Source organism: Cervus canadensis, chromosome 3 (genome assembly GCF_019320065.1).
Source record: "Cervus canadensis isolate Bull #8, Minnesota chromosome 3, ASM1932006v1, whole genome shotgun sequence".
Lineage (NCBI taxonomy): Eukaryota > Metazoa > Chordata > Mammalia > Artiodactyla > Cervidae > Cervus > Cervus canadensis.
Genome location: NC_057388.1, coordinates 48,276,796 through 48,304,744, shown reverse-complemented (window position 1 = coordinate 48,304,744; position 27,949 = coordinate 48,276,796). Strand labels below are relative to the sequence as shown.

General features: G+C 41.3%; 1 protein-coding gene across 10 annotated transcripts in view; it reads left to right on the top strand.

Moving 5' to 3' along the window:
- ST7 (suppression of tumorigenicity 7) overlaps positions 1 to 27,949 on the top strand; it is a 253,196-nt gene that overhangs the window by 201,955 nt on the left and 23,292 nt on the right. For all 10 annotated transcript variants that reach the window (XM_043463117.1, XM_043463119.1, XM_043463122.1 and 7 more), the window contains 3 exons: positions 9,253 to 9,325; positions 10,800 to 10,902; positions 27,030 to 27,180. In XM_043463117.1, coding sequence (XP_043319052.1) covers positions 9,253 to 9,325; positions 10,800 to 10,902; positions 27,030 to 27,180 — 327 coding nt within the window. The remainder of the gene's footprint in view (positions 1 to 9,252; positions 9,326 to 10,799; positions 10,903 to 27,029; positions 27,181 to 27,949) is intronic.

The window sequence follows — 27,949 nt, the reverse complement described above, 5'->3', positions numbered from 1 at the left end:
CCCAAGTTGGTAGGTACCCAATATGCTACTAGAGATCAGTGGAGAAATAACTCCAGAAAGAATGAAGGGATGGAGCAAAAGCAAAAACAACACCCTGTTGTGGATGGGACTGGTGATAGAAGCAAGATTCGATGCTGTATAGAGAAATACTGCATAGAAATTTGGAATGTCAGGTCCATGAATCAAGGCAAATTGGAAGTGGTCAAACAGGAGATGACAAGAGTGAACATCGACATTCTAGGAATCAGCGAACTAAGATCTTCACGGCCCAGATAATCACAATGGTGTGATCACTCAACTAGAGCCAGACATCCTGCAATGTGAAGTCAAGTGGGCCTTAGGAAGCATCACTACGAACAAAGCTAGTGGAGGTGATGGAATTCCAGTTGAGCTATTTCAAATCCTGAAAGATGATGCTGTGAATGTGCTGCACTCAATATGCCAGCAAATTTGGAAAACTCAGCAGCAGCCACAGGATTGGAGAAGGTCAGTTTTGTTTCAATCCCAAAGAAAGGCAATGCCAAACAATGCTCAAACTACTGCCACAATTGCACTCATCTCAACACGCTAGTAAAGTGATGCTCAAAATTCTGCAAGCCAGGCTTCAGCAATACGTGAACCGTGAACTTCCAGATGTTCAAGCTGGTTTTAGAAAAGGCAGAGGAACCAGAGATCAAATTGCTAACATCCACTGGATCATCAAAAAAGCAAGAGAGTTCCAGAAAAACATCTATTTGCTTTATGACTATGCAGAGCCTTCGACTGTGTGAATCACAATAAACTGTGGAAAATTCCTCAAGAGATGGGAATACCAGACCACCTGACCTGCCTCTTGAGAAACCTGTATGCAGGTCAGGAAGCAAAAGTTAGAACTGGACATGGAACAACAGACTGGTTCCAATAGGAAAAGGAGTAAGTCAAGGCTGTATATTGTCACCCTGCTTATTTAACTTATATGCAGAGTACATCATGAGAGACGCTGGGCTGGAAGAAGCACAAGCTGGAATCAAGATTGCTGGGAGAAATACCAATAACCTCAGATATGCAGATGACACCACCCTTATGGCAGAGAGTGAAGAGGAACTAAAAAGCCTCTTGATGAAAGTGAAAGAGGAGAGTGTAAAGGTTGGCTTAAAGCTCAACATTCAGTAAACTAAGATCATGGCATCTGGTCCCATCACTTTATGGGAAATAGATGGGGAGGCAGTGGAAACAGTGTCAGACTTTATTTTTTTGGGCTCCAAAATCGCTGCAGATGGTGAGCGCAGCCATGAAATTAAAAGACGCTTACTCCCTGGAAGGAAAGTTATGACCCACCTAGACAGTATATTAAAAAGCAAAGACATTACTTTGCCAGCAAAGGTCCGTCTGGTCAAGGCTATGGTTTTTCCAGTGGTCATGTATGGATGTGAGAGTTGGACTATAAAGAAAGCTGAGTGCTGAAGAATTGATACTTTTGAACTTTGGTGTTGGAGAAGACTCTTGAGAGTCCCTTGGACTGCAAGGAGATCCAACCAGTCCATCCTAAAGGAGCTCAGTCCTGGGTGTTCATTGGAAGGACTAATGTTGAAGCTGAAAGTCCAGTATTTTGGCCACCTGATATGAAGAGCTGACTCATTGGAAAAGACACTGATGCTAGGAAAAATTGAGGGCAGGAGAAGAAGGGGATGACAGAGGATGAGATGGCTGGATGGTATCACCGACTCAATGGACATGACTTTGGGTGGGCTCCTGGAGTTGGTGATGGACAGGGAGGCCTGGCGTGCTGCAGGTCATGGCGTCGCAAGAGTCGGACACGACTGAGTGACTGAACTGAACTGAACCTCAGGTGGAGGTAACGAAGATAATAGCGACCTCCTTCTAAAGTTCCCATGCTCGCACTGCTGCACTCAGTGCCCCCGACCTGCAGCAGACCACCGCACACCCACGCCTCCGCTGGCGACTCCTGGACACTCACGGGCAAGTCTGGATCAGTCTCTCATGGGGTCACTGCTCCTTTATCCTGGTCCTGGTGTGCACAAGGTTCTGTTTGTGAACTCTAAGAATCTATTTCCCCATTCCTGTGTAAGTTCTGACAGCTATATGGTGGGGTCGATGGCGACCTCCTCCCAGAGGGCTTAAGCCATACGCGAGTCTGATGCACCCCGCTATACCCAAGTCTGCTGCAGCCTGAGGCCCTGCCCCTGCGGCAGTCCACTGCTGACCCGTCCCTCCACAGGAGACACTCAAACCCAGTTCTGTCCCAGTCTCTGTGGGGTCTTTGGGTCCTGGTGTGCAGAAGGTTTGTTTGAGCCCTCTGAGCGTCTCTGGCAGGTATGTTTGATTCTAAACACGATTTTGCCCCTTCTGTCAACTTGCTGGGACTTCTCCTTTGCCCTTGGACATGGGGTATCTCCTTAAAGTCTCTCCAGTGCGGTGCAGTTTTAGCTGTCGTAACTATTAATAAATAGTTGCAAATACAGGGTGATCTCTAGAATACCCCTTCTGGACTCTCTCCTTGGTATTGCTGTGGCCAGTATGTTTTTAAGTCAGACCTTGCTGATGGCATAGCACAGTTAACAAGCATGTGCTCTGGGGGAAGCTCATATTTGTTCCAGGTGTGTCGTGTTGTCATATTTCTTAACTGTTCTATGCCTCACTTTACCCATCTGTAAAACAGGGCTAGCAGTAGGTCCTATCTTATAGGGTTGGTCTGAGGATTAATGTGTGTATGTGATTAACACCAGTGTCTGGGTCTTAAGTAAGCCCTCAGTAAATGTTAGCTAGCAGTAATTTTGATGATGATAATAATCATATAGGAAGGAAGGTATACTTATGACATGTATGGAGCAAAGCTGTAGGTGGATAGGTAGAGTTACAACTATGACTGATAGGCTGGAATGATATGCTGAAACCATTACTATTTAATAATTTAGATTTTATCTTAAGATTTAAAATGTAATGGAGTCATATGTGGACATCCTGCTCATAGATTCAAAAATTCTCCTGGCTGAAGTAATAGAAGACCTGGCTTTGGGTGAAATTGGTTTGGATAGAATGTGGAGTGAAGGTTTGTTGACCACATAATCTTAGGAACAAAGTGCTTCATTTGCTCAACTTCAGGGCCATCCTTGCTGGTACCCAGAGACGGGGCAGTGGCCATGGGCTCCTCAGGCTGCCTGTTTCCTTGGCTCTGTACTGGTCAGGTTTCAGGGATCCAGAGCATTATTTACAGTTGTAAATCTCATATTTTGAAATCACCCATGGCTCTGTAATAAAAATAAGTGAGAAGTTCTGAATACTGTGTCTTCAGTTAAAGGGCTAGAAGTATTTATTCTGGAAAAGATTAGGTTTAGAGGAGATAATGTAACCATCTTAACAGTTGAAAGGTCAACTTGAGAAATAATCAGATTCTGTGTATTAAACTAAGAAGGAATTTTTAGATAAGGATGCATAGAGGGAATGGAGGGGCCAAAGTGATGAAAGGCAAGGGAGAGAAGACAGCTTCAGGATCATAGATTTGGCTTTTTTTTCCCCCTCCTTTTTCTAATTGAGATATAAATTACATGCAGTAATATGCACAAGTCTTAAACATAGAGCTGGATGACTTTTCAGTTATGTATGAGTGAGTGAGTGAGTGAAGTTGCCCAGTCATGTCCAACTCTGTGACCCCATGGACTGTAACCTGCCAGGCTCCTCACTCCATGGGATTCTCCAGACAAGAATACTGGAGTGGGTAGCCATTTTCTTCCCCAGGGGATCTTCCTGACTCAGGGATCAAACCTGGGTCTCCCACTCTGCAGGCAGACTGTTTACCATCCGAGCCACCAGTTATGTATACACCTCTGTGATCACCACCCAGGATCATAGAATTTTCCATCATCTCAGAAGATTGCCCCTCCAACCCAGCTGTAACCATTTTTTCTGACTTATCTCACCATGTATTAGTTTTGCAAACTTCACACAACCTCTTTGAATTACTATCTACCAGTCATTTATCTGTCTTCTGACTAAATTCCATCTCCAGTTATATATCCAAGAAAAATGAGTTTTTTTTTAATTAAGAAAAAACATACCTAAGAATGATAACAACAGCTTTCTATATAATAGTGAAAAACTGGAAAACAATCCAAATAGCCCTGAGCAAGAGAATAAACGTATTGTGGTATATTCACACAATGAAAAACTACTCAGCAGTAAAAAGGAATGAGATACTGATGTATGCTACATCCTTGCTACACATGGATGAACCTCAGAAATATCATTTGGAATGAAAGAAGCCTGACACGAAAGTGCATACGCTATGATTCTAATTCTGTGGAGTTCAAGACTGTAGCTTTTAATTAAAGTCTTTCATGTCTGTCTGATTTTACATGCCTAAGATGCTTAGAGAAAGTTCTTCCCTTTTCATAAAAGGATCTATATGAAGCACAAGATAGCAAAGAAGTGGAAGGAAAATTAACGCCAGCAGTTCAGCTTTGCTTAAGTGAGAAACATCAGCATTCCTTCTTTCTATAATGAGTAATGGAAATATATGATGTCTCATTATTTCCTTTCATTTCCTCCTTGGATTCTAATCCTTAAAGAGACTTTCTGGCAATAGTGGTAGCTACACACCACCTAGAAAGACAGAAAAGCACTGCATAGTTAGAGTCTCTTCATACAAATTGGACTTAAAATAATTTTGAGTCTCTTCCTCAAAATAAAATTTCTGAATAAATTATAAGAAGTATAGGAAAGCATCTTATTTGATGTTATTCCCTGCTTCAAACTTCTGATACTACCATTTTCATCACTACTCTTAGTCACTCTGTTCCCCTTACCATTATATTCATTTCCCTGATTGCAAAAGCATAAAATGATAGTAGGCAGACAAATTTATGGAGATAAAGAGCAGATTAGTGGTCACTGGGGGACAGGTATGGGTGGGAAGGGTACAAATAAAGAGCCAGCATAGGAGAATTCCTTTGGGAAAGTTGTATGTTTTGCTAGTAGTGGTGGTTAGATGAATCTAGCCTTGGGATGAAATCGCATGGAACCACAAACTCAGGAATGTATGTAAAAAATGGTGAAAACTGAATGAGGTCTGTAATTGACTCAATAGTACTATACAAGTGTCAGTCTCTTGGTTTTTTATATCATTATACAGTTTTGTGAGTTGTTACCATTTGAGGGAAGCTGAGGGAAGCTTCACAGAACACTGTATACTATATTCACAACTCCCTATGACACTATAATTATTTCAAAATAATAATTTTCAAAATTATAATAGGCAGCAACCAGCAAGTCTCAGTCTTATTTTCCCTACAAAATGAAAAAGGCAGTGCTTATGGGGCAAGCAGCCCATAGTAATTAGCTTTCTCCTAAAGGTAGTGTATATGGTTTTTCTTAAAAACTGTGCCAAAACATGCAGTTCCTGCCTCTGATTTAGATGTTAGGCAGTTATTAGATCAAAATATGGTTAACAATTGCACACTGCAAAAGAATACACTAGGTTTTTAAAAGGCATGTAAATACATTTTCTAGATCTGCAGGGCTGACAGCACTTTGTGTAAGTTCTGCCTTTGTTTATGCTGTCTGTGTCTGGCTCTACCAATGTATTTGCCCATGAACTTGCTTCAGGCAGTTAGTAAAAAGAATCCTTCTATTTAGCATCATCATTATCTTTTAAAAATTCGCTTATTACATGTACATCACAGAAAGTTTTGGAAATGCAGATAAGCAGTAGAAAATTGTCTATAATCCCAGCACCCAGAAATAAAACTTAATATTTCATATGTATAATTCCAGGCTTTTTATCTCTCTGTATATAAATGCTTTTCTTAAAATATGTGAAATCATAATTTTTGTAAACTTGTTTTACTTATTGATGTAAATAAATAACCATAACCCTAACCCTAACCCTAACCCTAACCCTAACTTTCCCAGCTCATTAAATACTTATCTACCGTACAACTTAATGACTGCCCAGAATTGCACCTTGTGGATGGTGTAGCACCTTAGCCCTTCTCCTATGACTGGACATTTAGGCTGTTTGCAGTTTTATACCATTAGAAACAATGTCATGATCAACATCCTTAAGGTTAAATCTTCATGCACAATCATAAAAACGTCCCTTAAGATAAAGTCTTAGATGTAGAATTGCTGGGTAGGTAAAATGTTAAAGCATTTGATTTATATTGTCAGAAATAAGTGTCATTTGCAAAAATATGTTGTAAAAGAAAGCCTTGTTTGAACAAGATGCTTTATCTGAACGGATATTTAGGATCAGTTTCTTTATAATGATTCATCCCTCCTTAGAGACAGATTGCCATTACCAAATAGATGTCTTGCTTTGACAGAATTAAAAGAAAAGTATTGAAACTATGTAAGTAAGTTATGTAAGAATTATTTACTAGTTTTTCATTTTTGTTTAACAGTGAAAGCAAATAGTATACTAACGAGATAACAAATGAAATAAACTTGCCACTAGTGGAAAATTGTGGTATTTATATTTTTCCTTCTCCCATTTGATACTGACTAAAATATATTTTTCTTTATTAAGTATTATGATCATGCACATATACTACAAACATCTTCACGTACAATGAAGGAATAAGGGTAAACATTTTTTAAATGGGGAAAATACCATGGTAGTTATAATGTTGCAGAGGTGTGAATGTCTTGTCTATAGGAGTGAAAGGGTTAAAGATTGCCTTTGATTAGATATCTCTAATACTCTGCTGGAACACCTCAATTATATATATGTTTCTGCATTTCCAACTAGGTGAATGTGTTCCTTTGCTTCAAAACAACCTGATCCTTCCCCCTGAGAAGCTAAATCCTTAGCCACAGGTTTTCTTTAGTTTTTCAAGTGAGGCTTCCTGTTGTGCTGCCACCTTCAAATAATTTTGACCATTATTTTCAGTTTCAGCTCCTTTCTAGTGCTAATCCTTTGTTCCCATTTCATAGAAAGGTGCTAGATTGACACAGAAGGAACACAGATCACTCTAGGAAGGGTGAAAACAGGGCTTGTGTGAGTGCTAAGTCGCTTCAGTTGTATCCAACTCTTTGTGACCCTATGAAATGTAGCCTGCCAGGTTCCTCTGTCCATGGGATTCTTCAGGCAAGAATGCTGGAGTGGGTTTCCATGCCCTCCTCTAGGGGATATTCCCAACTGACCCAGGGATTGAGCCCACTTCTCTTACGTCTTGTGCATTAGCAAGAGGGTTCTTCATGAGGGAAGCTCTAGGGCTTCCCTCATAGGTCAGCTGGTAAAGAATCTACCTGCAATCCAGGAGACGCCGGTTCGATTCCTGGGTCTGGAAGATACGCTGGAGAAGGGATAGGCTACCCACTCCAGTATTCTTGGGCTTCCCTTGTGGCTCAGCTGGTAAAGAATCCACGTGCAATGCAGGAGACCTGGGTTCGATCCCTGGGTTGGGAAGATTCCCTGGAGACGGGAAAGGCTACCCACTCCAGTATTCTGGCCTGGAGAATTCCATGGACTATACAGTCCATGGGGTCACAAAGAGTCAGACACAACTGAGCGACTTTCACTTTACTCTTTACCACTAGCGCCACCTGGGAAGCCTGAAAACTGGGCTTGGATAATGTTTAAGTGAAAGGTCTAAACTTAAAAAAAGAAAAAAAAGGTTTAAACTTTTAAGTAGAATATGTATTATCTGCAATTTTTTTTATTATCTTATAATAACAATCAATAAGTGGACCCTAGCAAACAAGACAATTGATTCCTGGACTGATTTCCCATACTGTTGTTGTTCAGTTGCTAAGTCCTGTCTGACTTTTTGTGACCCCAGGGACTGTGGCACACCAGGATCCTTTGTCCTTCACTACTGGGAAGTGATTAAATGATTAGATATTGGAAAAACAACAAGACAAATCCATGAGTGTCTGACCTTTTTTTTTTTCTTAGTCACAAGCACATTTTATACTGTGCTTATGGTGCTGAAGTTTTGTTTGAATATAACTTATGAGATCAGGATTTCAGAGACATCTCACCCTTTCAATTCTGTATTGGTATTTTCTCTGATTATTTGTATTTTATCAACATCATTGAAATTTCCTTGAAAGAGAAATTCTTCATGCTGGAGTTGGTGGTAAATATTGGTTATTGAATGAGAGATTGTTTTTCTTTTATGAAATTATTTTCTCCTGCTGCTGTCTTTTGTTTAGTTATGGACTTTCCTTTTCATTCCTACTTTAATGTCATTCTTCTAAAGTTGAAAACAGCCCTACAAGAAACTTGAAGAGAATTCCAAGTGTTAAAAGTTCTTCTAACCTAGAGTGAATTTTGTAGCACCTTAGAATGGCATGTTTTTACCTGGTCTGAATTAAGAAAGTATTTCTGTGCCATAGTATAAATTACTATGAGTGTTTAAGAAATACAGTTCTGATACAAAATAAGATCATAATTTAAATACAAATCTGCCCCCCATAAAGGGACCACCCTCTTTGAGTTTAGCTACTCTTAGTTGCGCTCTGTGCTTTTTTCCCTGTAAATTGAATCTGGTACCCATCCTCACTCGTCCATCTGAAATTATCTATACAACCAAAAGGACCTGTTTTTCTGGGCAACAGATTAGGCTTCATAATTTGAAAGGGGCTTTGTCATGGGTTTTTAATGAACAAAAATTGTATAGTTTTATAAAGATTTCATATGTATATATAAATGTATATAGCTTTATAAAGATTTTTCTTCTCACGGTTAACAAAAAAACTGAATATAAATTTCTTGAAGCTTAATGCGAAGGAAATCTGGTTTAAATTTAAACCAGATTTAAATTTTTAAAAAATAGATTTTAAAATAAATTGATTTATCACTAAAATACTAATATTTTTTTAAAAATCCAGGTAATATTTTTTTCTTCACTTCAGTATTTCATATACCTCTTGAGAAATTTTATAAGTAACAAAGAGGTCCTATTTGCCTTTCTTGATATCAAGGCTATTCATGTAATATTTATTTTATGTGTTTATAGCTATTCTCTGCTTAACCTCAACATATGAAAATATACATTTTAAAACAGAAGATGATTGCCAAACAGTGTGGTGGGCTTTAAACATGAATTACTTACAGAGAAATGAATTACCTTGTTTGTCACGTACCACCCAGATACATAAGAAACAGCTGTGTACTGCATACATTGATTGATATATTCTTAACTTATGCTTTATTAGGCTTATATGATTAAAATGCTGGTGTATTTAAAATTATTGCTGTTTGTTTCTGCAAACATATAACGGCTCCTACTTTTCTTTTCTCTCTGACAGATATAAGCTTACCAAAGTCGGCAACAATATGCTACACAGCTGCCTTGCTCAAAGCAAGAGCTGTTTCTGACAAGTAAGTGGATAGTGACCTGGTGGTACTAGGTGTTGGTCTGGACCAAAGGAGACGTGTTGTGTCTGAGGGTTTCTCTGGAAGTTTTCCTTAGTCTATGAGACCCCTGCTTATGAGCATGCATTTTCCAAAACCTGCTGATCTTTCCTTTCACTACTAGAAGGAGGGAATGCATATCCCCAGGACTTGTAATGGTGAATGGGTCCCTAAAGAGGGATTTGTATGAAATTCCATGCCTCTGAGGTGACTTTTTTCCTTTTTTTTCTTTTTTTGCCAGACCACAGATACCAAAAGGCCTGCTTGAGACTTACACAAAAATGCCTTCTTTGATTCATTTTTTTTTTTTTTTTTTGCATATTCCTCTTCCTCCAGCAGTCCAGGATGGGGTAGTGGTCATAACATATGTAATACAGTAAAAGGGGATGGTCATCCCCCATTCTTTATCTCAGCAATTCCAAACTGACTCCCCACCCAGGGTTCGTTTACCTTGAGTCACCATCTCGGTGGGACCTTGGCCCTTTTTATTCAGGCAGGTGACATGGCATAGAGAATTTCCATAAACCAGGTGACTGGCAGGTGAAAGAGAACAGATGGCTTAACTGGTTTTGAGTTCATAAACGCTTACATGTCCCAAATCCACTCCCTCTGGAGCATTGAAAAGCAGATACCAGGGAAAGAACACAGCCTCTGCTGTGTCAGACAGGTTTGCTGTTCAGTGTGTGTGCACTTCAAGACCGAAGTAATTTTCTTTCATTCTTTTTTATCCTGTAGATCGCCAGTACCTACTGCAACATCTTTTCTCCCTACACAGCGACTCCAGCTTGGGAGGGCAGGGCCAGGGTTGTCACAGCTTCCCCTGTGGTGTCTGCCTGCCAAGCACAGCTCTGGAGTTAGCCCTGGGTGTGAGGTGAGAAAGAGATTGCATGGTCTGGTTTTTTTCATTCACTCGGGCAGGTGTCTTGCCCGCAGTTTGGGCATGCACACGCCCCCTGCCGGAACGGCCCCCAGCAGGCTCGCCTGCTGCTGAAGCTGCAAGACTTAACCCTCCATCGCAGCACTGACATGGGGTTGGGAGCCTCCTTTAAAATTCTCCCCAGTTCTGTTTTTAACCAAGTGCGCTCTTCTGTAACCTAGTTTTCTCTTTTTCCTACACTGTCCGCCCTTGTCAGTCCTCCCCCCTCCCCTGACCTAAGCAGGTACCTCCTAGAAAACTTAGATTAGCTATTTAGACAGAGAGACTTGACAGCTGAATTGAATTCCTTTCGCGATTAGACACAAGCACGCTTTCTGCTTCTGCTGGGGTTTTTGTTGGCCTCTGTCTGAAGGGTCTCTCAGAGGTCTGATGCAGTGGAGGTTTGGAGAGCTCATGCCTTTGGCTCGCTGTGGTTTTTCTGGGCCCTTGATGTGTGGATGCCTTTCCGGGTTAATGCCCAAGCAGTGGTCCCAACTGGATGGTGTTTGTCTTTCTGCTTTTCAGATTCTCTCCTGAGGCTGCTTCTCGGCGGGGGCTGAGCACAGCAGAGATGAATGCGGTAGAGGCCATTCATAGAGCTGTGGAATTCAATCCTCACGTGCCAAAAGTGAGTCGGTGGAATCCCCGTAGGAGCTCGTTATGAGAGCAGAGAGTATGTGGTGACCACAATGTCATGTCTTAAATACACCCAGTTCTAAAAAGACTGAATTGCAACCAATGAATTTTGGTTGAGGCCCTGCATAGGCTATGCTTATTGGCCTCATTTTTAGGCAAAAGCTACATTCAAGAGGCTTTGCGGCCCATTCTCGGGCTTCTTATAGTAAAGGTAAATTGATAGATCTAGCTTAGGCAAGCCAGGTCAGGAAGCCTGAAATTGGCAAAATATGGAGATCCCCAAGGATGTGCATTTGATAGGAATTGCACATCATCAGTTATGGTCTTACTTAGAACAAACTCAAGAAATGAACCTTGCTGTGAATAGCAGTGGTAAAAAAAATGACTAATATGAAATTGTGTCTCCATAAGTGAAGTGAAATAAAAGTCATGCAGTTGTGTCAGACTCTTTGCGACCCCATGGACTATGCAGTCCATGGAATTCTCCAGGCCAGAATATTGGAGTGATAGCTTTTCCCTTCTCCAGGGGATCTTCCCAACCCAGGGTTCAAACCCAGGCCTCCCGCATTGCAGGCAGATTCTCTACCAGCTGAGCACAAGGGAAGCCCAGGAGTACTGGAGTGGGTAGCCTAGCCCTTCTCAAAGCAGATCTTTCCCACCCAGGAATCAAACCAGGGTCTCTTGCATTGCAGACAGAGTCTTTACCAACTGAGCTATCAGGAAAGCCCATGAGTAAATGATAATTAATCAGTATTGGCCAGCAAATAATGAGGAAAACCTCACAGTATGGAGTAGTTTTCTTATGACTTGTGACTGCTATTTTAATAGGAAATATTTGTCTTATTAAGCACAAGAGTGATCAATTTATAAATATGCAGTATTTCCCATGTATTTTTTGTCAATTTGATTTTAAGGGAGACAAATCATGGCAGAGGATATTTCTATAATCCTTTATTCAGAAGGAGAGTGTGTGTTCATGAATTACCTGTATTTGAGTACCCGCTCCATGATAGGTTTATTGCTGAGGGCCATTTTCTGTTTCTGGATATTATAAAGCACATTTTGATCTCTAGGAAACCTCCTGTAGTTCACATCAGGTACAACGAGACCATTTTCTTGACAGAATGTGTAATGAAAATTTATGTTGGTGAAAAATGACGAAATAAGGCTGTTTTCTTGTTTTGTTGCAGTACTGTAGCAAAAGGGTGGGTTTGGGGTGTGTGTATGTGTGCCTGTGTGATGACTTATGGAGTTACCTGCTTTAATTTACTTTGTTGATCTCCGGAATGACAGAGATAGGTGATCTCTATTATTCTTAAGGTTTAACTCAGATCATGGTCATCTTTTCACAAAACAGGAAATTGAAGAGGGGTGCACAGTGCCACATTTGCAGAAGGATGTATTTATCCACTGTAGTTTCAGTAGATAATGAGCAGCGTAGTATTTGTAGACTTAGGTATTGTATATAGGGTGGTATAAAATATGTATCTATTTAATATCTTTTCAGATAAGTTAAAAATGTATTATCAAGTTTAATTAAAATGTAAAACTAATCATGAAAATATTATCCTGAATTACAGTAAACTTAGGTCATCGGTTAATATTTATTGAATGCCATTCTCTAACTACATAGCTATTTTATAAGCACACATAAGTCTCTTTTACGAACAGTATTGGGCAATTGAGTCCTAGATTCTGAGACAAAAACTTTGGTTCTAGTTCTGACTCTGTCATTCACTAGCTGTGGGATCTTGAGTTTAGCATCTCTGAACTCAAAGTTTTCCCTTGTCTTCCAAGTGAAGATAAAAATATAAGCCTCTCCTAAAAAAAAAAAATAATAAGCCTCTCCTATGTTCTGTGATAAAGATCAAGTGAGATAATATATTTGAAGTTCTTTGAAAATACTTGAGCGTACCATATGTTTGTAAATCATTAAAATTATTGATATTTGGCTTATTGGCAACTCTTCAAGTATGGGACCTGAGTCTTAACTTTTTCAGTTATACCAGCCTAAGCCTTATCATCCTGAGACACAAGCTAGAAAACTGCAGCAATCCTTGGAACAATGCTTGTTGGTTAGACATAACTGAAGCTGTCATTTAATTCTAGATAATGGTCTTAAATGGTTGAGCCTCCAGAAGAGTAGTAAGAGCCCTAAGAAATGGTTTACAGCTGCCATGGAAGAATTTGACTCAGTCAACTAGTATTCTAGTTTCAAAATAGAAGTCTTATAAAAGTGAAAATAATTAGAACAAGTTGAGAATATTTGATTTCACTCTAGCTTCCAGTCATTAAATCAGTAGGGCATGGGAATAAAGTGCTTCTCCACCACTTTGCTTTGTTGATGATTGTGCTGAGGAGAAAACTTGTTTCCAGATCCTCCTCATTATTGATGTTTCTATGGGGAAAAAGCCCCATGAATCACTGACCTCATGTGCAGTGAAGTGAAGTGAAGTCGCTCAGTCGTGTCCGACTCTTTGCGACCCAATGGACTGTAGCCTACTGGGCTCCTCCGTCCATGGGATTTTCCAGGCAAGAGTACTGGAGTGGGTTGCCATTTCCTATGTGCAGAGTTAATCACAAACCTCTGGTACATGTGTGCTTATGCAGACTGCTAGTAATATCTTTTATACATATTCTGTTTGTTGGGACTATTTCCTAATACTTTAGTAGACATGCACACACAAATGTGCATGTGTACACACATGCATATGTGTGTGTGTGTGTGTGTGTGTGTGTATGGGTGCCTTTTCAGGCAGAGAATAGCCTTAATTCTAATGAGACATCAATGGAGGATGTAAACACTTAAGATTCTTTTAGTAAGAAGGGACTTTAAATGTCATGTGGGACACCTGCCAGATTTTAAGCTTAAATCTTTCATGATACTATGAAAGTTATGTTTATTATTGGTGTCTGTTAATGTTTACTATGTGGCAAGCACAGTGCTAACTGAACCACATATACCATCTCATTTATTTTTCATAATGACACTGTGATACTTTTATCCCTGCCACATAGAAGAGGGCACTACAGGTTTGGAGAGGTTAAGTAATCTGCTGTTGGTTATACCACAAGTAAATGACAGAGCCTGAACTGATTCTGGGTTATCCAGCTCTTAAACATCTCCCTCCACTGTCCGCCAGATCCCACCAGGTGGCAGACCAGCCTAGGCACGAACCTTCAAATGATGGCAGCCACATCCCTTCCCAAGGCACTCAATTCCTGTGGACAGTCCACATTTCTTCAGGGTCTTAGTTACTTCCATAGTTTCTTTTTCTCTTTCACAAGAAGTTTTCAGTGGCCTACCCCTGGAATTTTCAGTATATACATGCTGTTTTACCCAATTATAACCTACTTGGAAAGAGAAAAAATACCAACTATGATAACTATGAATTGCCTTCCATAGATTTCTAGTTTAGTTCCAACCCCAGTAAGAATGGTTAATATTTCAACTTCCAGTGATAAGTATTAGTTATTTACTCCAGGAGGGTTATTCCTAGGAACTCTCTTCACCTGCAAACATGAAGAATAGAGAGTACTGCTCCTAACCACACCACAGGACTGAGAAATAAATAACAATAGTACAAAGTTGTGGATTTCTGTTCTGAAGGGGAGCCTCAAAGTTGTTTGATTACAAACATGATTTCTAAAGCTTTAGATTGCAGCAGAGTATAAGGAGGAGGCACCCCATAGACTCATACTGCCATCAAATTGTGTTACTCCCTTCCAGAGGAAGTGCAGCTGTGTCTCCAGCCCTACAGAAGGTGTCAACTCCTTGGATAGTTCTTCAGGACTGCTTATGATCTAATCCAACTTGTCTTTTCATTTTTTCCTAGTTCGTTCCAATAGGCCATCCTCCTCATCCTTCACCCCCACCGTTATAAGTCACCACTGGGAAGTGTGTATCTCCCCATCCCAGAATCATTCTTCCCCTCTGGTCTCTCACTACAGCGCACTGATCATGTGCCTACTGGTCACCTCTTTTGAGTTTGATGAGGGGTCTTGGGATCTTAATCATGCTGGTGATTTTCAAGACCTGGGTACGCAGTTCAAAAAGACAAAGCTTTAAGTCATTAGAGGAGTTTCCCACTCACTGTGCTTAAAATAGGGGTTTTGAATTTAAAGAGTTTCTCTGTTTTTTAAAGAAAATTTCACTCACGTTATTGTTGTTCTGTCTCTCAGTTGTGTCCGACTCCGCAACCCCATGGACCGCAACACGCCAGGCTTCACTGTCCTTCACCATGTAATGCTGGACCAGTGAAGGGCCAGCTAGGTTCTATATCTTGTATTGTTACATTGTATTGCTACCTATTGTTTAGTGGATTTTTAGCTTCAGTTGTTTTCTTCTGCTTTCCCTACAGATGTGCTTTCCCACCTGCCCTGTTCTTGCTCAGCCTGACAAGGAGGGGTACATTTCTATCAGTGATCCATTACTTTACACAGATTAAGTTAATGAGTGCTTATGTGCTCTTAGTATGCCATACCTCCATCTCAAGGCTCTCCCTGTGAAGAGACACATTTTTGGTTTGGAGCATTTTGCATTCACTCCTTCAGGGTGTTAAAGATAAATTTCACTTTGACAAGTGTCCAAAAAATGACTAAATTATTGGTTTAGTCAAGCTGCATTAGGTATGGTTTTTCCCTCCATAGTTGTATTATAATTTTTTAAATATATATTTGAGAAAAGAGTAAAGAAATCATTCGTAATCCCTTCATATCTAGTCACGGTGGTGCTGGTTTAGTCACTAAGTCATGTTTGACTCTTGCGACCCATGGACTGTAGCTCATCAGGCTTTTCTCTGTCCATGGGATTCTCCAGGCAAGAAGACTAAAGTGGGTTGACATTTCTTTCTCCAGGGGATCTTCCCAACCCAGGGTTTGAACCCAGATCTCCTGCATTGTAGGTAGATTTTTAACCAACTGAGCCACCAGGGAAGCCCCCATATCTAGAAGGAGTAAATACATCCCTAATTCCCAACCATATACTCCAACTGAACAGTCCCATGTTAATTTTCAAAAATATGAATATTCTGTGTGATTGTGATTCCTAAGTATTAAAAAAAATGCATAGAAAAAAGGCAGGAAGAAAACAGTCTTAAATAAAATCTTATGGTTGGGAATCAGGGTATGTTTATTCCTTCTTGGGGAGGATCATCAGATTTTCAGAGTTCTTTGACCTTAAAATGGTTATCCTCTAGCTTCACAGTAAAGTCCAAGTCTTTAGCCACGTGCTTTCAAAAATTTAACAATATTTTCTGGATTATTTACTTCCTTTTTCATTATAAAAAGTATATAACATAAAATTTACCCTCTTAACAAAATTTTAAGTGTAAGCATAGTGTTGTTAACTATAAGCCCATTGTAGTACTGCAGATCTCTAGAATCTTTTCTTCTTCGTGACTGAAACTTTATGCCAACTGAACAGCAACTCATCATTTCTCCTTCCTCCCAGGTCCTGGTAACAATCATTCTACTTTCTGCTTCTATGCATTTTACTACTTTAGCTGCCTCATGCAGGTAGAATCATGTATTATCTGTCCTTCTGTGACTAGCTTTTCTCACTTTGCATGATGTCCTCCAAGTTCATCCATTTTGTTGCACAAGGCAGAATTTCCTACCTTTTTAAGACTGAACAATATTCCAGTATGGTATGTATGTGGGTTTATATGTACACACTACATTTTCTTTTTTTATGCATTCATTGATGGAAAATTAGATTGTTTCCACTTCTTTACTACTGTGAATCATGCTGCAGTGAACATGGGAGTGCAAATATCTCTTCAATTCTGTTTTCAGTTCTTTTAGATGAATCCGCAGAAGTGTGGCTGTTGGATCATATTTTTTAGTTTTTCAGGGGTCTTCATATTGGCTGTCCCATTTTACATCCCTCCTCAACTGTGCACAGGAATTCTAGTTTCTTCGCTTCCTTGCTAACACTTGTCATATTCAATTTTTTGATAGTGGCCAATGTAATATGTGTGAGGTGGTATCTCATTGCAGCTTTGATTTGCATTTTCCTGATGGTCTATGACGTTACCTTTTCATGTACCTGTTGATCATTGTATGTCTTCTTTGAAGAAATGGCTATTCAAGTCCTTTGCCGACTCTTAAATCCGGTCATTTTCACTGAGTTGGGGTTCCATTATTTATTTGGATATTAACTTCTTTTCAGATATGGTTTACAGATATTTTCTCCCATTTCATAGGTTGCCTCTTGTGTTGTTTCCTTGGGTATGCAGGAGCTTTTCATTTTAATGTAGTTCCACTTGTCTACTTTGCTTTTGTTGCCAGTGCTTTTGGTATCATATCCAAGCCATCATTGACAAGACCCTGTGTGTTTAAGTCTTAATGCCTTTTTAGTTGATTTTTGCCTATGGTGTAAAATATAGGTATAGTTTTATTCTTTTGCATGTGGATATCCACGCTTTCCAGCACCATTTGTTGAAGAGAATCATTTGTTCTTTGTGTTCTCTAATTGTAGACATCAGTTTGAAGTCATCTCAACTAGTGAACGTCTTTGGGCATAAAGATTTTTTTGGTTTTTAAGATTATTAAATTTATCTTAGGATAAATTTACGTAATAAGAATGACTGAATAACATATAGAAGCATTCAGGGTTCTTGATATTTATTGCTGAATTGCTTACCAAAAAAATTATAGCAGTTTACACTCGCATCAGCTGGTGACTCTTACTTTTCCATTTTATCACACTCTCACCAGCATGGAGCAGTTTGTCTAAAACCAAAAAAAAAAAAAAAATAGAAGGAATATAGAAGTTATGATTTTTATTAAGTACAGACATGTAATTCTGTTCTTTTATTTTGTATTTCTTTGCCACTGCTAGTAACGTGGAACATCATCAGCCATGTATGTTTCTTGTCTGAATTGTCAGGCCCAGTATGTAAAGTTCCTGTTATTACTGGGAAAACGTTAATTACAATGATGATGCAAGGGGTATGAACATAAGTAGGCAGACTCATCAAATATTATTGGAGGAGTTCAAAAGTGTTTGAAACAAGAGTTCCCACTTCCTGTCCACAAGACCAGAGGGAAGTATGGGAAGGAAGAGTTAATTAGCTCCCCACCAGGTTTCTTTTTGATAAAATGGGGATAAGAATAAAGCCTTCATAAGGCTGATGAAAAGTAAGTGGAATTACACTGAGTAACTTGTTCAGAACATAGTAGGTGTGCAGTACATGCTGGCCCTTTCATCGCCTCTTCCCTTGTACCTTCAGCTGTTTCTGCACTTGCATGCTGGGCACAAGTACAGGCTGCTTAGAAACACACTTTAATGATACTTCTTAGACTGCCATAGTCTGAAGAGGTATAGCCAGAGAGAGTAACAGTGGCGCTACAGTGCCCCGACCTGGAGTGCCCACAGGTTCTCCTCAGCCTCCGGACCTGGAAGAGGCTCTAGCACGATCCGGCTGCAGCTGTTGTCTTCATGAATTTCTAGTTTGTAACTGCTGGCTAAGTCCTTCACTTGTGACTGATTAAGAGTTACCCATTTCTGACCTCTGCCTTGTACCCTTATTCTAGCACAGTCATTCCTACTTGCCACCACCAAAAAACTCCCAAACCAAACACCAACAAACTAATTAATAATGATTTATTATTTTTATAGCAATAAACAGGTTTTTTCCCTCCTATTACAATCTTATGTGAATCCTCAGTGAACAAAGTAATTAAAAGTAGAATCACTCTGGTTGAAACTGGGACGAGAAGGCTGGTAGCCCTGCAGCCCCAAGGCACCTCTTAATACAGTTTAAAAAATAACAGAAGCCTGGGAGCCATCCCCATCACCACAGGACAATCCCAAACTCGTGAGGTCCCACCCATAGAACAGGAGGCCCCACACCCATTCTGAGCCCTGGGGGGTTGGAGTACTTGGGTGCTGTGGGTGAAGCTGTTGAGGGAGAAAAATCAAGAAAAATCACCAGGACCAAAGGGGAAAAACTTTCTTCTTCATCTAGCCCCAAATCCCAGTGCTGCTAAATCTCAGGCTTGTCTTCCTGGGCCCCCTCCAGGGCCCTGAAGGGGGTGCATAGGCATCCTGAGGGTGCTGGCGGAAAGGAGCTTGCCACACTCCTGACCCTTAGTCAGCAACAGGGCAGCCTGGGCGCCTGCCACAGAACTTTGAGGTGAGGGTCTAGTTTTTAAATGACAAAGGAGTATGCAAGGAAAGGCGTAAGAAAATGTAGAGGGAAGAATGAAGAATGTTATGACAGAAATGCACTCCCATTAAAAATTTGCATTTTTTTAAAAAGAAAAGTTCATCTCATGTTAATCTAAAATTTCATGGGGATTTCTAGAGGTTTGTGGGGAAAAGCATCCTGGTAAATGTATATGCTAATGGCGTATCCACGGGACCTTGTTATAGTGATGGAAATTCTGTTTCTTGCAAACACTAATGTAATCCTCCCTTTATAGCTTAGTAAAGCTGATTGACAGAGTATAAAATTGCTTTTTAATCGAATTTAGGAAACAAAATGTGTCGTGGGTTTTAGCATTTAAAAGTGCTTGAAGCATGGAAGCAGAAACTCAGAATACCCTGGCAGATTGTCTATGATATTGTATGTCAATGGCACATTTCAGAAATATTATTATTTCAATATAAGTTTCTTTGACTTGAGTCATATTTTGTTCCAAAGCTTTTTTTGGATTAGAGAAAGGAGAATGTATTGTGGAAATAGGACCCAGGGAAAAATGAACACAAACCAGTTTTTAGCCACATTTCTCAAAAACAGAAAGTTTCTAAGAGGTCTTTCTCTTTAACAAAAAGCAGTGTAGCTGCTTCCACAGAGGACACTCTCACCGAGAACCCCGCCTTCCCCCCGCTCATCCCATCTGATGTTTCCTCAGCCTTTGGTCCCACTGACCACTTTCTATATCGAGGTCATCTTGGCTCCGTGCCCCTTCTCCCTGTGCTGCCTCTCTGGGCTCTGCTGCTGCAGCACTTCCTCCCTGCCCTCCCTCAGGGTGGTCCTCAGTCCTCTCCTTTCCTTCTGGAAGCCTTCCTGGGAGACCTCGTGTACTCCTGCGTCTTCAGCCTCTCTGCTCCCCGCACAGCCAGACCAGCATGCCTTCACTCCTCCCTTCAGGCCATCACTCCAGAGGTGTTTTGTAGGCACTTCAGCTGTTTTTGTTTCCTTCCCACCACTAAGCCTCTTCCTTCTCTGGTGTCTTTATCTTAGCTGATGATCTCCCATTATGGTAGTTTCCTAAACTAGAAATATCTCAATCACCTTGAGACCTTCTCTCATCCTTAGACTCAGCCAGGTGGCAAGTTCAGGGGAAGTCCCCCTCTTCAGTCTCATCGGCCCTCCCTTGGACAGGAGCTTTTTAAGACTTTGCTAACCTTAGTCTGTTCCCTATCTGGTGCTGCTACACATGACTTGCCCATTTCTTTATGGAGAAACTTTGGTACAAACTGTACCAACTCTCTTCCCAAGGCCTACTGCAGGGGTTTTCAGACTCTGCCTAGGAGCTATTGGAGTCTTCAGTCCTTCTTGGGTGCTTTCCTTAAGATTCCCCCACAGCTTTGTTTTACATTAACTTCACATTCTGTGTTACGTTTCTTTTTTTCTTCAAAACAGAATTTTCAGGGTCTCACAGCTCGAAAACCACAGAATAACTCAGGGCAAAGGTTGTACTCTGGCGCAAATCACGCAAGGCCTTTTACATCCACGTTTCCTGCTTCACTCCCTGGAGAGTAGCATGAAACCTGAGTTCCAGGATAGGTTCCATCACACACAAATCGTGCAACCCTGGACAAGCTATTTAACTTCCCAAAGTGCCCGTTTTTTTCACCTGTAAAATAGGAATAATAGTATCAGCTCCCTCACACAGTTGTAAGGAGTACCTGAGATAAGTATGCTTGACATGTGTTAGCGCTTCATCAGAGTTGGCCATTCCCATCAGCTTAGTACTCAAGCCCTTCAAGACTGCAAACCCATTATGGCCTGTGATGCTTTGGCCCAGCCTTACAGTGGCTTCTGCCTCCCCTCATCTTTACAGTTAAACTCTTGTTTATTTAGTAAGACTGACTCATATTTTCCTCTTTCTGTGAAGCTCTCCCAGAGACAGTGTTCCTCATTTGCTTCCTTAGTACTAAGTATATGCCTCTTACTAAGACAGTCATCATGTTGAATTTTATTGTTTCTTTGTCTGTACATGTGTGCACACATGCATGTTTACACACACACACACTCTCTCTCTCTCTCTCACACACACACACACACACACACTCACACTCCTACAAAGATTAGAGGTCACCAAGGTGGGGACCTGACCTGATCATGTCCATGCACTTGAGGTGACTTGTGGATGTGCCTATATCTGTGCCCCTGGGGTAAACTATGGGGTCCTCCCACATGTGTCATTGGAGAACACTGTGGCCCCTGCTATGGGCTTCCAAGGTGGTACAGAGCCTGCTTGCCAGTGCAAGAGCTGCAGGAGATCCAGGTTCCATCCCTGGGTCAGGAAGATCCCCTGGAGGAGGAAATGGCAACTCACTCTAGTATTCCTGGTCTGGAGAATCCCATGGACAGAGGAGCCTGGGGGGCTACAGTCCATAGGGTTGCAAAGAGTCAGATACAACTGGGCACGTATGCATAACAGTGACCACTGCTATATCTGTGCCCTTGGGGGACAGCACGCCCATAACTTTTCTTGGGATATACCGTGGACATGCTGTATTTTATGAGTGAAGCGAAGTAGCTGATGAATAGATAAGTGAACCAGCAAGAAGCAGCGAGCTTGAGAAGAGGACCCCTGGGTGGTACTACAGCTCACCCGGCTGAATTTGGCACTTCAGCTTTGCTTTGTGCTTGTCTTCGTACTGGTCAGTTGGTGACCCCTGGCAGCCAGTTCTCTTTAGCTGAACTGCTACTGCTATAAAATTGCCGAAGTGTTTTATCGAGAAACAGATTAAATCATCTGTGGGACATAGATCCACAGGAAACACAACTTCCCTCCACAGTAATTTAAATACTTCATTTGTTTGTTGGTTAGCAAAAAATAGCTTCTATTTAATGAATACTCCTGTGCCAGGAACTGTGTGAATGCTTTGCAAATATTATCCTATGTAGTGTACAGAAGTTAAAGCAGCAAGAGGGTATTTTTATTATTCTGTTTTAACAGATGAGCAAACTGAGTTTGAAAAAATTACATAACTTGTCTGAGGTCTCTTAGCAGAATAGTGGAGACGGGATCCAAGCAGCAGTTTAAGGGAGCAGGGAGCAAATGAGCAGTGGGACGGGGCGAAGGACTGCACACCTGAGGCCTCGCTGCAGCACGGTCAGAGCAAGCCCTGGTCCCCTTCAGGCATCTCTGTTCTATTCCAGCGTGTGTCTTGCTGACTCCAGGGAGTGGACATCACTGAAACTCAGAATATGCAGCATGGCTTCTCAGTCAGTCAGTCAGCCAGTTCAGTCGCTCAGTCGTGTCCGACTCTTTGCGACCCCATGAATCGCAGCACGCCAGGCCTCCCTGTCCATCACCAACTCCTGGAGTTTACTCAAACTCATGTCCATCGAGTCGGTGATGCCATCCAGCCCTCTCATCCTCTGTCGTCCCCTTCTCCTCCTGCCCCCAATCCCTCCCAGCATCAGGGTCTTTTCCAATGAGTCAACTCTTCGCATGAGGTGGCCAAAGTACTGGAGTTTCAGCTTCAGCATCAGTCCTTCCACTGTAGCACTAGTTTATTCTCTGAGCCCTTTACTGATGTTTTTAACACATCATTTCTAAGCTTAACGCCTCTTTCAGAGCCAGTTGCACCAGAGCACTGAAGACATGAAAAATTGATCTCCTGGTTATCTTGTTTGTTTGTGTGGTTTGCTTTTTATGTTTCCGATGCAAGTCTAGAAAATAGTTTTGTTATTATATACACACACACACATGCACATACATATATATGTAGAGAGACAGAAAATATTAAAATGCTTATTACAGAAAACTTGGAAAGCATAGAAAAAGTGGAAAAATTAATCTCCATAAGATCAAGTATTTTCCACCATTAACATTCAATCTGTGACCTTCCAATGCTTTTAATTACTACATGTACATTTGTATTACCAAAATCACAATCTGTATGATACATTTGTTTTGTTCTTTCTTCATTTAGTGATATGTCATGAACATTTTCTCATGCTAATAAATATTCTTCCACTACCTGATTTTGGATGAGGAACATGATAGGCTTCATCTAAATGTATTGTAGTCTCATAATTTGTTCCCTCTCATTTTCTTTAATCCCATGTTTTTGCCAGTTATTTTCATAGGACTTCTGCTGTTACCAGTGTTGAAAATCCAAAAAGGGAGTATGGACTGTTTGGCATTAATATCTGTGTGAAGGAAACATGTCGGAATCATGTTCACTCTAATTATTATAGAATTTTAAGACCTTAACAGAAGAGATCTGAGCAGTCACCTGGGGTAGCCTATGACAGGGCACCTCCCTCCTACACCATTCCCAACAGGTGAACCAGCCTCTGCTCACAGACCTCCATAAGCAGACACCACTCAGCTCCTCTTCATCTGTGCTAATGTGTTATGTTCCTATCTTGAGCTTAGGAGCAAGATTCTGACACAAATAGATTTTGAAAAGTTGCTTCCGAAACCTTTAGAAGCATGTGCTTCAAGTGCAATGTGATTTGAGAATTTGGGAAGGAAGTCAGAGGCAGGATGGCAGGCAAGATAGCGCAGAATGCTGGCCTAGCTAATTGAAACCAAGGCACTGCTGCAGACAGGCAGGGAGTGTTCTCTGATTTGCAAGCTACAGTTATTCTAATTGATTTCTGCATAGTTGTGGATAGGGATCTGCCCTTTCCATTTATTCTTCTCTCGACAAGTAAGATGTGAAATGTTGTTCCATGCCTTTCTAATTTAAATGTTGCACATGTTGAGGACTAATCTTGCCAACCACTTTAAACCAGGCCAGAAACATAACACACTGTTGTTATTAGTCTTCATTATTTGGTTAGAGCCAACATTTTGTTTGAAACCATGCTGCAGTATAAATCTCCTTTATAGACAAAACCTGCTTATGCCATAAAGTAGATGCAATGGGAAGGCAGCTGAGTTTTCTTGGTGAGCTGCACTCCTTCGTCTCATGAGGCTGTTAAGGCCAGGGATGCTCATTTTGAGAGACTTCTTGGGAAATGAGATTCATGTTCTTTGGGATCTTATACCTGAGCTGAGACATATAACTAATCTAAGGTGGTGTGTGAAAAGTACACATACACAGAGATCAGAGGGAGTTAGAGGAGAAACAGAGCATTACCTCACAGCCCATACTGGGGGCTGTGGACAGTGTCCTTGAAGCCACATGCACCACGTTCAGTCAACAGGCTGAGTAAACCAGCTGTCTCATACACATGTGCACTACTGCTTTCCAGATATTATGTAGGCACCCTGGTGGCCAGTAATATTTTTAAATGAATTCTTGTATTATTACTATTTATTGTAACTTTCTGCCTTATTGTGTATTTTTGATCAGTAGATTTGACACACATCTGTGAAATTTTTTCATGTTATAAATGGTTTCGATTACTTGAAGATTAGAAACTTCCATTGTTTGAATCAATGCTGTCCACTAGGACTTTCTTTTTTTTTTTTTTTTTATTAGTTGGAGGCTAATTACTTCACAACATTTCAGTGGGTTGTTATCACGGAAATATCTCTGCCTTGTCCAGTAGTATAGTCACTAACTCCATACAGCACTTCAGGACTTGAAATATGGCTAGTGGGAACTGAGGAACTGAATTTTTAATTTAATTTTATTTTAATTAATAAATAGATACACATTAAATAGAGGATACCACATTGGAGAACACAGATCTATTGTATCCCTTTGTAGATAATTTTCTAGAGGTCCTCCCTCCTTCCCCAAGTTCTTTCTGCCACACCCCTTCCTGGTTTGTTGAGGCTTCTACCCACTTGTGGGTGTCTACCAGGCCACTTCTTCTCAGGTGCTCCTATTCCTGAAGGTTCTTTAGCCCAAGAGAAGGGTTCTCTCACAGATGCTTAATGATATGATTTTGAAAGCCTTTCCTAATCATAGAAATGAAAAGGAATGGTAAGTTACACTTTTCTTTCAACCACCATCCAATCCTTAGGAATTTGAGGTTTCTATTTTCCTGGGATACATGAGATAGGGGTTTTCATATTTAGTTTGTTTCAAAGGTCGTATAACATGATCTTTCTTTAAAAGTTGACTGCTTGGTAGGCCGTAAATAATTATTAGAAACTCAGAAATCAAAATCTTATTCTAGGGCACTCATTAAGCAAGAAATTTTCCCTTTCCTTTGCTCTCTTGATGATTATTGAGAGTGACCAGAAGGTCTTCCTTCTCTAACTTTGAAAAAATATCAATACAGCTCAGAGCATTTTATAAGTTATGACTCTTGGGACCTTTAAGATCATCATGGGCAGTGGCACCATATGATATAATAACTTCTGTTAAGGTAAAATCACAAGATGATAGCCAAATATCTCTGAATGTAAAATTCACCTTTGTATTTATATTATGATTGATATTTATTATAGATACAGTGCTAGTACGATTAGTAGGTAATTCAAAATCATTATCTTTCCCAAAAGATGTGTGTTGTGCAGTGTTTTAAAGCAAGATGAAGGCAGAAAGCAATAACATGTAGAATTCAAAAAAGCATATGAACTCATACCCAGGGAGCTCTCATCAAACTAATGACCACCTTTCATGGACCAGCCTGGGAAGAGGTGTTTCTCTGGAGGAGGGCCTTCAAACCCACCCGCTCCACAAGGGTGAAGGTGCAGGCTGCTCTCTGCTGCCCTCGGTTGAGCCTTCTCACTTCCTGCTCTTCCTGCTTTGAAGCTCTGAGTTCTCTTCAGATATCAGACCCAGAGCAAGGGAAGTTTCATTTGCTGAGCCCAGAGGCCAGAATATGTCCACCCGGCTCCTGCTGGGCAGTGTGCCCTGACACTGAACACGCCGAGAGGCAAGGAAGCTTAAGGCCACTGCACCCCTGGGCCCAGCGTGCACAGTGAGATGAGAGGGAAACGCTGATGGGTGTCTCGTGATCTCCGTTCTGTGTCTTTGGATTCTTCCACTCTTCACCCTCTGTCATAAATTTCCTCCAACACATGAATCCAGACAGTTGTTTCTGACATTAAAGTTGTGTTGGACTTCTCTTCTCATAGCACCTCCATTCGCCGTGGTGGTGCTGTTTTCATGAAACACATGCCTCTGTGGCCTGCTAATCTCCTTTTGATAGGAGATACCTGGGTTGTTGCAACTGTGGTTGGCAGTTGGGTGTGTGTCTGTGTGCTGGGGACAGATCCCAAGGGGAGGCGGTGAAGAGTGGAGCATGGGGAATGCCAGCCAGCAAAGACCAGTGAGCTTTTGCAAATATAAAATACCAGCCTGAATTTGCTTCCCTTTCTATTCTGTAGTAAACACAAAAGAATACAGATGGAAACTTAGTCTTCTATGAGCCCCCAGGAAGAATATCCATCCTCTCCCTGTGCTCTTGAGGCCCCTGAAGTGTTTGAAAGGAGCCAGAGGAAGAACATGCTTTGGGGTCTGTTCTGCTCCCTCCGTCTGGGCCTTCCTGTGCCCAGGTTGCCACCCCTCCTTCTCCAGCATCTGAGGAGCTACAGGTGACCCTTTCCACAGGACCCTGGCCTTCTCCGTAGTAGATCTGTGTAGGGAAACTAATGGGCAGTGCTCGGCATCCCTGTCTCTCTACTGCAGTTGGTTTAGACTTATGACTTCTTAACCTTCATGTGTTTGCTTCATGTATTTTCCTTCTGGTTACAAAATTATGCCAAATGATCGTATCTTCTAAATTTTCCTTTTTCTGCTTGAGTCTATATGTATATATTTCTTTGATTAGAATATCTTAGCCTGAAAGCCTCTGATCTTCACTGTAGGAAACTAGTACAAGGCTAATTATCTGTCAGCAAACTTTGGATTGCTAGATGTTTCCGTAATTGCCCTCAAATGTGGTATTGAGGTTGCAGGTTTGAGGAAACACTTATGAACAGTGGCTTTGGGGAAATTAACCTTCCATTTTCAATACTGAATTCCAAATTACTGTGTATTAACGCATCTGTCTCCTGCCTCTTTTAAAATTTCAGTACCTACTAGAAATGAAAAGCTTAATCCTGCCCCCAGAACACATCCTGAAGCGAGGGGACAGTGAAGCGATAGCATATGCGTTCTTCCATCTGGCGCACTGGAAGAGGGTGGAAGGAGCTTTGAATCTTCTCCATTGCACATGGGAAGGCAGTAAGTAATTTTCTTTCTTTGAAACATTTTGTTTTAAAAGCATGAAAACATGCTAAAGCTGTTTTTGCCCTGAGCATTTGTGATGAATGATGAAGATTTACATATCTATAGCTGTGCTCTGTGATATTCCATCACAGAGATGTGGTTAATTACTCAGGCTCTCTGGTTTCCCAGTGGTGGTGGGTGTTATTGTGGTGATGTTGCCTCTGCACCTCAAAAAGGCACGTTTACACAGTGGAGGGGTGGACCTGGGCTGTTCCAGCAGTCATGCTGTGCTTAGGTGCTCAGTCGTGTCCGACTCTTTGCAACCTGCCAGGCTCCTCTGTCTATGGGAATTCTCCAGGCAAGAATACTGGAATGGGTTGCCATGCCCTCCTCCAGGGGATCTTCCCAACCCAGAGATCAGAGGAGCACTCTACTCCTGCAAACTCTCCTTGGAGACCCAGACAGCCCCTCGGCATCATGGGAGTCTTTGGCATGGAGCCAGGCCCCTTGCTGGGCTCTGATGACCCCTTCCAGATGGCCTTTCTGGGAGGGCTGGCTGAAGAGCCACAGTTATCCTCCAGGAGAGCTTGGCTGGCCACACAAAAGGGAGCAGCAGTTATGCTTCAGGACAACGGGACCCTAGTGTGGTGGCAGCGGTAGCCTTGTGTGTTGAGGAATAAGTGCCTGTTAGATGGATGCGGGGATACATTGATCTGAGCAGCTGCTGGCATCATTCTGTGTGAGAAGGAGTGGCTGCAGTGGTGGGTGAGACATGCTCCCGGCC